This window comes from Garra rufa, chromosome 5 (assembly GCF_049309525.1).
Source record: "Garra rufa chromosome 5, GarRuf1.0, whole genome shotgun sequence".
NCBI lineage: Eukaryota > Metazoa > Chordata > Actinopteri > Cypriniformes > Cyprinidae > Garra > Garra rufa.
In genome coordinates this window covers 122,681-132,861 of record NC_133365.1, presented here as the reverse complement: position 1 = coordinate 132,861, position 10,181 = coordinate 122,681, and the positions used below count along the sequence as shown (strand labels likewise).

At 36.6% G+C, this 10,181-nt stretch overlaps 1 protein-coding gene across 1 annotated transcript in view; it reads right to left on the bottom strand.

The window, feature by feature from the left end:
• Nucleotides 1-1,296: 1,296 nt before the first annotated feature.
• The window catches only part of ap2b1 (adaptor related protein complex 2 subunit beta 1), a 45,116-nt gene continuing 36,231 nt past the window's right edge, over nucleotides 1,297-10,181 (bottom strand). The window contains exons 18-20 of the mRNA XM_073839389.1: nucleotides 8,676-8,805; nucleotides 1,578-1,662; nucleotides 1,297-1,397 (exon numbers count right to left, since the gene is read on the bottom strand). Coding sequence (XP_073695490.1) covers nucleotides 1,297-1,397; nucleotides 1,578-1,662; nucleotides 8,676-8,805 — 316 coding nt within the window. The remainder of the gene's footprint in view (nucleotides 1,398-1,577; nucleotides 1,663-8,675; nucleotides 8,806-10,181) is intronic.

Here is a 10,181-nt window from a genome sequence, read left to right as displayed (position 1 = left end):
CTGCACGTCTCATAAAACGTTAAAAAATGTCAATATCTTGGAGTGAGAGAAGAGCAGACGTATGGAACTCAAAAGAGAACTTAATTTGGTCCGGTTCTCAGGTCGCACATACCAAAACAGCGCTTTTCACACAGCGCACGAGTACTCTTTCTCGTTGCTTGAATGGAGAAATACACACAAAATGATCTAGAATTGTCAGTTTTGATGAGTATTCGGTTTTAAAGGGACAGCAGTCTAATTTAGTTGCTGTTGTCTGTGGCATTGATGTTAATCAAGCACTAAAGAAAGATAGAAAATCACTCACTGCTCTTGACTGAATCACTTCAGTAGTCCTAATAAAGATTCATCTAAATTGATTTATATAAATAAATGTCTGCTTGAAAGAATGAAGAGTGTGGTAAACAAGTTCTTATAAAGAATGCAAAATTAACCTGTATAACTGTTGGTATTTCATTGAAAAGAAGACCATGTTCTAGTTTCTTCATGAGAAGTGGTTTAATTTAATTTTAATATAAACACATGCTGCATGTCACAGCAGTTACATCTGTGTCTATCATGATAAAACCTTAATATCAAACCTATATAATGAGTTTGAACATTTTAGAGAAATGTTTAATAAATGCATTACACTATAACTAAACCCATTACATTTTAGCCAAGTAAATCTACTGTACATTTAGTCGACTAAAATCTAATGATATTTACTTGACTAAAACTAAAACAATTCAAAATGACTCAAATATGACTGAAACTAAATGGCATTTTAGTCAAAAGACTCTGACTAAGACTATATCAAAATTTCTTGTATTACATCATAAAGTGGCACATTCCACAACCTGTCATTTTGGCAGACTGGCTTCAATATAAGATCTTTTTAGAGTAATGAGAGTTCTGAAACTTACAGGATGTTTTTATAGCACAATGACCTCTTATCTGTTAAAAGATCACAGGAATTTAGGTTTCTCAGTTCATGACCCCTTTAACATTGTACATTTGTAGATATAAATAAAATTGTATTTCAGACAGACAAGGAAAATAACTGGCTTTAGTATCTGTGCATCGGTGTGTCTTTCAACCAGACACATTATAGCAGGGTGCTGCATCAGGTGCGAGTTTGGATACAGACAGAGCCCAAACTACAAAGAGTTATGAGCACTCTGCCAAACAGATCAAAAGGCCTTTCCAGTTACCCTGCTATTTGCTATTTTCCTCTATGCTATCTGTCTTTGATTCAGTGACCACTGATACATCGCAAATCCCCTCTATGTTAACTCATGAGTCGTGCATGTTAAAAGACTAGATAACCTCACCTGCGTTTAAGTGGCATTCTTTGATCTGATACTGCAGCTCATTCTCATTTGGAATGTCCTTCCATGTGGCCAAGAACACCTGACGCTCTGTTGAAGAAAAGTTTAAAGATTAGCAAGTTGGTTTGGCCAATCAGTGTCTAAAAGTGTGTTCAGTCCTAGCTACATCCCATCAATCCACTCTTTTATTAAACCTAAACTCAATCAAGACCTCAGTGTGAAACAGTGTGCTGTTTTTAGATTGAGCGTGTGTGCGCAGAGTGCTTGTACCCATTTTGCCATCCTCCACGAAGAAGACGTTGAGAGGGATCAGCGTGCTGAAGTAGAAGACATCAATATTGTTTTTCACAGCCACCTGGGGTGAGAAAGGTTGAGTGGTCAGACTTTTAAAATACACTTCACTGTATAAGGGTCTAAAACGCCTCTGCAGCCCAACTGCATTTTGATGCTGTCCTTATTCACCAAAAAAGCTTTCAATTGCACAGAAAAGGAAAAGGGTAACAAGAAGAGCAGAAATCAATGGTTGCACCTCGCTGATGAGTTCTTTTTATATTTTACACCATGTAAATATTATCAGACTGCTAACCAAGCCATAGAAATCCAATGAATAAATTATGGCACAACTGACCTCTATTTTTAGACACCCAGTGTGTGTTTTGTTGGAAAGGAAGATCATTTTTATTCTTGGTTGATGCAGAAGCCCAACTGGCAGACTTTTTTGCATTCCTGACTAATTTTGGAGAAAATGTGGATTGGTTTTAAAATTAGTTTATCCAAAAATGAAAATTTGCTTAAGATGTACTCATTCTCAGGCCACCCAAGATGTAGAGGAGTTTGTTTCTTCATTGAAACAGATTTGGAGAAATTTAGCTTTACATCACTTGCTCACCAATAGATCCTCTGCAGTGAATGGGTGCCATCAGAAATATCATTAAACTTCATAATAATCCACAAGTAACTGACTCCTTTCCATCTATTAACATCTTGTGAAGTTAAAATCAACATGTCTGTAGGAAACAAACCCATTATTAAGTCCATAATCCATAATATTGCAGTCCTAAACAAATATGTTGATGTGAGAGAAGAACTGGGAATGGACCTTTTCCATTGGAAGATGTCTAAATTTGAACTATGGACTATTTTGGCCAGAAGTGATGGTTTAAAGTTAAACAACTTAAATGATTAGTTCACTTCCAAAATAAAAAAAATCCTGATAATTTAAGATGTTCATGTCTTTCTTTCTTCAGTTGAAAAAAAAAAAAAAAAGGTTTTTGAGGAAAAAATTTCAGGATTTTTCTCCATAAAGTGGACTTCAATGGGAACCAGAAGGTTAAAGGTCCAAATTGCAGTTTCAATTCAGCTTCAAAGCGATCTACACGATCTCAGCTTATCTAATGAAAAAAAAAAAGATATACTTTTAACCACAAATGCTCATCTTGTACTAGCTCTCCAATGCACATCTGCAACTTTATGTATTACTTAATCACATTGTACTTTGGTTAAAAAAGGTAGGGTAGAGTGTAAACTCCACATCATTTTCTCACCCAACTCCAAAACTGACATCGTTGTTTTACCTTTTTTTTGTAAAGGGCATTTAACTTTCTTCATACATTTGCTTTGTAAACACTGGGTCAGTGCTTCTGCCTATGTCATGCGTGACATTTCCCATGTAACTACATAACGCATGAGGCTACTGCAAGAAAAGCATTTGTGGTTAAAAAGTGACAGCTCGTTTAGCTGGACAAGACTAATTGGCTTATTTCTTGGCTGGGATCTTGTAGAGCTTTTTGAAGCTGCTTTAAAACTGCAATTTGGACTATCAACCCATTGGCCACCATTGAAGTCCACTATATGGAGAAAAATCTGAATCTTTTCTGAAGAAAGAAAGACATGAACATCTTGGATGACATGAGTAAATTTACTAGGGTGAGTAAATTATGAAAATAATTTTCATTCTGGAAGTGAATTAATCCTTGAATGATGGATTTGTTTCTTAGAACGTAGCTTTTCACATTACAAGACTAGTTCAAGACAAGACAAGAGTAGTTCACTTTCAGAACAAAAATTTACAGATAATGTACTCACCCCCTTGTCATCCAAGATTTTCTTCATTTTCGACTTTCTTCAGTTGTAAGTAAATTATGTTTTTTGAGGAAAACATTTCAGGATTTCGTTCCATATAATGGACTATGGTGCCCCCGAGTTTAAACTTCCAAATTCAGTTTCAAAGGGCTCTAAACGATCACAGCTGAGAAAAGAAGGGTCTTATCTAGCAATAAGACTGGTTATTTTCTAAAAAAAAAATTACAAATTATGTACTTTTTAACCTCAAATGCTCGTCTTGTCTAGCTCTGTGTGTATTCTGGTTCATGACAGTTAGGGTATTTTTCGACATACCCTAACTGTCATGAACTGAAATACACAGAGTTTATGCAGAGCTAGGCAAGACGAGCGTTTGAGATTTAAAGTAAGTTGTAAATGTTTTTAGAAAATAATCGATCGTTTCACTAGATAAGGCCCTTATCCTCGGCTGGGATCATTTAGAGCCCTTTGAAGCTGCATTTAAACTGCATTTTGGAAGTTCAAACTGGGGGGCACCATAGAAGTCCATTATATGGAGAGAAATCCTGAAATGTTTTCCTCAAAAAGCATAGTTTTTTACAACTGAAGAAAAAAAGACATGAACATCTTGGATGACAAGGGGGTGAGTACATTATCTGTAGGGATGGGAATTGATAAGATTTTTACGATTCCAATTCCATTTTCGATTCTGCTTAACGATTCGATTCTTTATCGATTCCCTTATCGATTCTCATTTAGAAGAAAAGGGACAACAAATTGTTGATTAGCATCACCATCACCAATGAGAAAATTTATTAAATAATAAAATAAATATTCTTCTGTAAAATTAACAAAATACAACATAAATTATTTTGTGGCAATTCTACAAGAATGTCCAACATTTTCTAATAGAAATTAAAATTCTCCTTTTTAAAAGGATATATATGAACTCAAAAATAGAACTGTCAGCCAGTGACAAATACAATACAGTGTAAAATGCAGCTGAACTGTGCATTTTGCAAATCTGCAACCATCAGCTTGCTATGAATATTTAACAATTATTTTGCAAAAAAATAAGCATATCTGCTTTTTCAGGAACGATACGTGATCTTTCTGGACTTATGTGATGGTCATCAAAATGTAATGCATGAGAAGGCGTTCATTTAACGTTAACCGTTACTAACAGCAAGTTTTACACAGCTAATATGATGGCAGTGTTTGTTAGTTAATTAGTTATTAGTTATTAAATATCAGTTTTATTAGCCGAGGAAATAACGTTGTTGCTGCTGCTGCCGCTGCTGGGTTGAGAACTGTTAGTCCGGAGCGGATCGAAAACGCACCATTCTTTTATTGTTATTGCATGCTGTGTGCGCAAATGTTTTAGCATGTTAAGCCGGGCATACACTGTACGATTTTTGACCCTTTTTGCCACGATTTTTCACTCGTGCGAGAATTTCTTGGATCGGGCCGATTTTCAGCTGACTCGTGCGTCTCACATCGTGTAGTATACACAGGGTAACGAGAAGCGTTTACCCTCTCACGATCGACAATCGTATGGTCGGATGAAAATCAAACTGGTTTGAAATTCTGGTCGGCCCTCGTGAGTGTATCGCACCGTTGAAGCAATGCTACGAGCGTCTACGACCTGATTACCCCAAAACTCTGGCACTGCGCCTGTGCAAACACGAAAGTGAAAGTGAAGGAAGTAGTGATGGGAAGTTCGGATCATTTTACCGACTCGGACCTTTGAGTCTCGTTCAGCAAAATGAACGAATCTTTTTTCGAGTAATTTCGTTCATTTTAACAATAAATATAATTCAAATGTTAGCCTTTAACCTCCCTAACACATCTACTGCTGACACAAACGTTAATCACACTTCAAACAAAACAAAACAAAACAAAACAAAACTATAATGCTATAAGAAACAGAAAATATTAAATCATTGTTTGCCTGGGTCTTTAGTCTAGAGCCCTGCATTTGAGTCCGAGCCCGTCGGGGCCCGAATTTTTTTTTTTTTTTGCCCCTAGGGCCGGGCTTCGGGCCAATTTTTTCACGTCATAACTTGCACATATATCGGGCGTGATTTCATGATTTCATGCGTGCGTCCCCGGAAGCGCCAGTGATTTCTCGCGCATAGCAGAGTATGAGCGGAGCGCGGAGTGGAGCGGTGTGATTTTGAATGGAGGAAGGAGCGGATTTTTCCGTCATGGTTTTCACTCTCTTCAAGAGCGCTCCACCACCGCTGTTTAGCTTGATAGAGATGGATCACTCAAATCAGAAATAATGTGATCTGTAGGTAAAATAACTGACGAAAACGTATTATTTTCATTACAAACTTTGCACTGGATAAAGCAGCAATACTCTTTTAATGCTGACAATTATTAGCTGTGGTCGGAACAAATATTGCACACTATGTTTGAAACTCTCCTGTTATTTTATTTTATTATATTTTATGAACAGGACTGTTACATTTCAAACATACTTAATTTTTTTTTTTTTTTTTTTTGACGCGGAGCGGTGTTTCTGACATCAGTGAGAGAGGAGTGGAGCTGGATTATTAAATGCAAGGAGTGCGGGGGAAATTGTTGCCGCTCCACTGTGCTCACATACCGCAGAGAGATTTTCAGCCACGTGGTAAAGTTGTGTTTTTTAAGTTTTCTATATTATTATTTATTCTTTATATATTTGTTCAATATTCGTTTACTTTACCACTGCGACTTTGTATGTTCCGGTTTTGCGCAGCAGAACTGCCTGCCCTGTTTGAAATGCCTTTGTTCTGAGATGGTGATAATAAACTTTAAATCTAACATTTTGCTATATTGATGTTTGTTTTATATCTGTGAATTGCATTGTAGACTAGTCAAGTGTTGATTTGATATATGGTTAAATTGAGTAAACACACTGTGGACCACATACCGCTTGGATATCGATGTCACTTAAAAAACTAACTTACATTTAAAAAACAAACAAACAAACAAACAAAAAACTCCAAACTTTTCTCTAAATTGTTCTGATAAAAAAACCGAAACGAAAAAACATAAACTTTCTATTAAATACGAAATCTGGTCTATTTTAATGGCTGTAACAGTATAAGCTGTTTGGCGGAAAAAAAGACGGGCTTCGGGTCGGACTCGGGCCAAAATTTTTGATAAGCTGTCGGACACGGGCCGGGCTACAGCCTGTGCGTCTCGGACCAGGGCCGGGCTAGGGCTTAGATTTAAGTCTATGTCTACTTTAGTCTATGGTTCGCTCACCTCGCCTAACGACTCAAAAACAGGTGAACTAATTCCAGTAATAGGATGTTGCGCATGCGCGACTGAACGAATCACTCCCCGAGACGACTCGTTTGTCCCGAGTCACATTAAAGATTCGTTCAAAATGAGCGAATCGTTCAAGAACGACCCATCACTAGAAGGAAGCAACATGTTCTGTTATTTCAAAAGTTCAATAAAAAAAATAATAATAAAAAAAGAACATTCTTCAGATACAAATAACATCATAAAAAAAAAAAGATAAAAAAAGTCCATGCGCTTACACGAACTCACGGAAAGGCACGAGATCGAGCGCTTTTTGCTCTGGTGACCCTCATCATTCCTTGTCAGCATCCTACTACCGTGTTTTTGTTGTTCTTCTTCTTCTGTTTCAAGTCCGACGTGCGATATTGGACGCACAGTGTGAGCGGTAAGATCGCATAAGAGCATCGGGTCGTACAGTGTGAGAACATAAATCGTGAGCTGCGAACTTTTACACCCTGCGATTCTGTCGTGCAGTTTGAGCTAGAGCCAAGAGCAACGATTGATAATATCGCACAGTGTATCCCAGGCTTTAGTGGTATTTCCTCCCTTTGAGGAAATATCTACGCTGCAAGTATTGCAAGTTGCCCTATTTTCGTCTTTTTTGGTGAAATACAACCAGACTTTTGAGCGTTTGTTCCGCTTAGGAGCCATGCTTACTATTGACTGAGCGTAAGCTACGCAACGTGCGTACGTTACGCAATGCGCGTGATGACGTCATTCGTGCCCACTGGAATCGTTAAGGGAATCGTTTGCAAATTTTGCAAACGATTCAAAGGAATTGAAACACTGGGAACCGGTTCTCAACAAGAACCGGTTTTCGATTCCCATCCCTAATTATCTGTAAATTTTTGTTCTGAAAATGAACTACTCCTTTAATGGATTGGAGTCATGTAGATTACTTGTGGATCATTGTGATGTTTTTATCAGTTCGGACTCTCATTCTGACAGCACTCGTTCACTGAAAGAGAAATCAATGGCAAGCAAGTGATGTAATGCTAAATTTCTCCAGAAGTGTTTTGAAACAAGCTCATCTGCATTTTGGATGGCCTGAGAATAAGTAAATTTTAGCCTATTTTAATTTGGGAAAAAAATAAACATAAATGGATTTATTATTTAATGGAACAGATCTTTTTTTGCTCCACAGAAGAAAAAAACAATGGTGTGGGTTTGAGATGACAGGACAATATTAAATACACCTGTTTAATGAACTTGGACAGGTCATAGCATCTCCTGGCCACTCATAGGGCATTCAGTTGCTATTTACTGTGATGACTCTTGAGCTCATGAGAAAGCTGAACTCATTAACACAAGTCATAAACACTCAGCAGGCAGCTCTGCTTAATACTGAATAGCCAGATGCTTGACACTGACATCAGTGTGAAGAGGAGAAAAGTCACAGAAGGGGATCCTTAAACAGTAGGTGCATGAAGCAAAAAGAGCAACCCAGCAGGATGTCACAGGCAGAAAATAGAAGTGGAAGAGGAAATGTGTTGGGACATTGTGGTATAAATAAATACTGAAGAAAGGAACAGTCGAAACAAACACTGTTGGACATCCATCCAAAGATAAACCGACACACTGGTGTAAAACTAATGAGGCAGAAACATGTCGATATAAATCACATGAAACGATGATGACTCATAACGACATTTGTATCTGATTGATTATCTGCATTAGTAGACTAGATGCCGTAGGCAAGTACTCATTATCCAGAGTGTTTTAAAAGCATGAAATTGAATGTTTTGCGGCTGCTGTTCACACAAATGATCTCAGTATCTAATGAAGCACATGAAGACAACCGATTCAAATAATCAGAGACAAGCGTGCGTGCTGTGATGTTGAGAGTGCAGAGGTTTTGATAAATAGAGATGTAATTTAAACATTAACGGCATATTTGTAATCTGTTATTTCCTGTGGGATGATTAATGCAAAGAAGCAACCTCAGGAGGATCCATGGGCGTGTGTGTATGGGGGCGGAAAAACACGGCAAAAGGCAATAATGCATTATACCTGTAGGTTGTTAAGTGGGTCCATTTTCATCACAGGGCCGATGGTGTTGAGAGGAAGGGAAATGTCGATGCTCTGGCTGGGCATCAGTGGAGTGTGAACAGGGAGAGGTGTGGTGGGGATCACTCCAAAACTAAAGACAACAACAACAAAAAAGACAATAAAACGTGTCTCTCATTGCTCTACTTAACAGGCAAGGCAAATTAACAATTGACAAGCAAGAGCAAAAATTAGTACTAGTTATGTAGTTTACAACTTAAGATTCAAAAACCAATTCATGGTTTATGTAAAAACAGCTATGTAAAAAAAAAATCATCTAACCCTACTTAGATTATATCATTACTTCAGATTAGTTGTAAACTTTACCAGAAAAATTATCAGAAATTTAGTTACGAAATAGTTACAAACTATACATAAAAACATTAAAAATACAGCAAAATTATGACATTTGTTGAATTTTATTTTATTCATTTGAAATGTATTCAGATTTACTTCAGAAATTCCTTTAGAAATCATTAGAATATGCTGATTTGGTGTTCAAGTTTTTTTTTATTAATGTTAAAAAGCTTCTTAAGCTTCTTAATTTATTTATTTGTAAAACAGGAATTTTTGATGCATTTATTTAAAATAGAAATCTTTTGTAACATTATAAATGTTACTTTTGTTCAATTTAATGCATTTTTGCTGAGTATTCATTTCTTTTTAAATCTCATGACCTCAGCTTTTTGAATCACAGTGTATTTTAAAGGTCAATAAAATATATGTTTTACAATAATTATTAAAACATCTATTAACAAAAAAGAAAAACTACATAAAAGTTATATTTCATCATTTTGTTTTTGGTATATAATATATTTAACAGTTGCAATCTAAATTATTCAACCCCCTTGACCTGCAAGTCATATAGCTGCAGACAACAAAATGTTGTGAAAACAATTCAACAAAGTTAACAGTACATTATTAGAGAAAGTTTACTAATACACATGAGTAATTCCGAGAACATAAGTGAATAATGAAAAAAAGTGTTGATGTTCAAAATTATTCAACCCCCAAAAGTCAAATTTGGTGCAGAATCATTTATTCTTTAAAACCACCAATAAACACTGCCTGTAAGTGCTTAGAAGCTTCTGACACCTCTCTACTGCAACCATGGCCCATTCTACACCTGAAAAAGCTTTCAGATCACTGATAATCTTTGGTTTTCACTTTGCCACTGCTTACTTTAAATTCAAATAAATATTTTCAATAAGAATTAAATCTGCTGACTGAACACTCAAGAACATTCTATGACTAAAGTAGATTTGGATGTATACTTTAGGATGACTGTCCTGCAGGAAAGTCCATTGATCATTATCTTCAGTCTTTGCACCAAAGGCATCACAATTCTTGCCAATATGGCCTAATACTTCAAGGAATCCATGATGTCCGTCATACAGTTATGATTTCCACTTCCTGCTACAGTAAAACACCCCTGTAACAGGACTGGTCCACCTCAGTGTTTGTCTATGG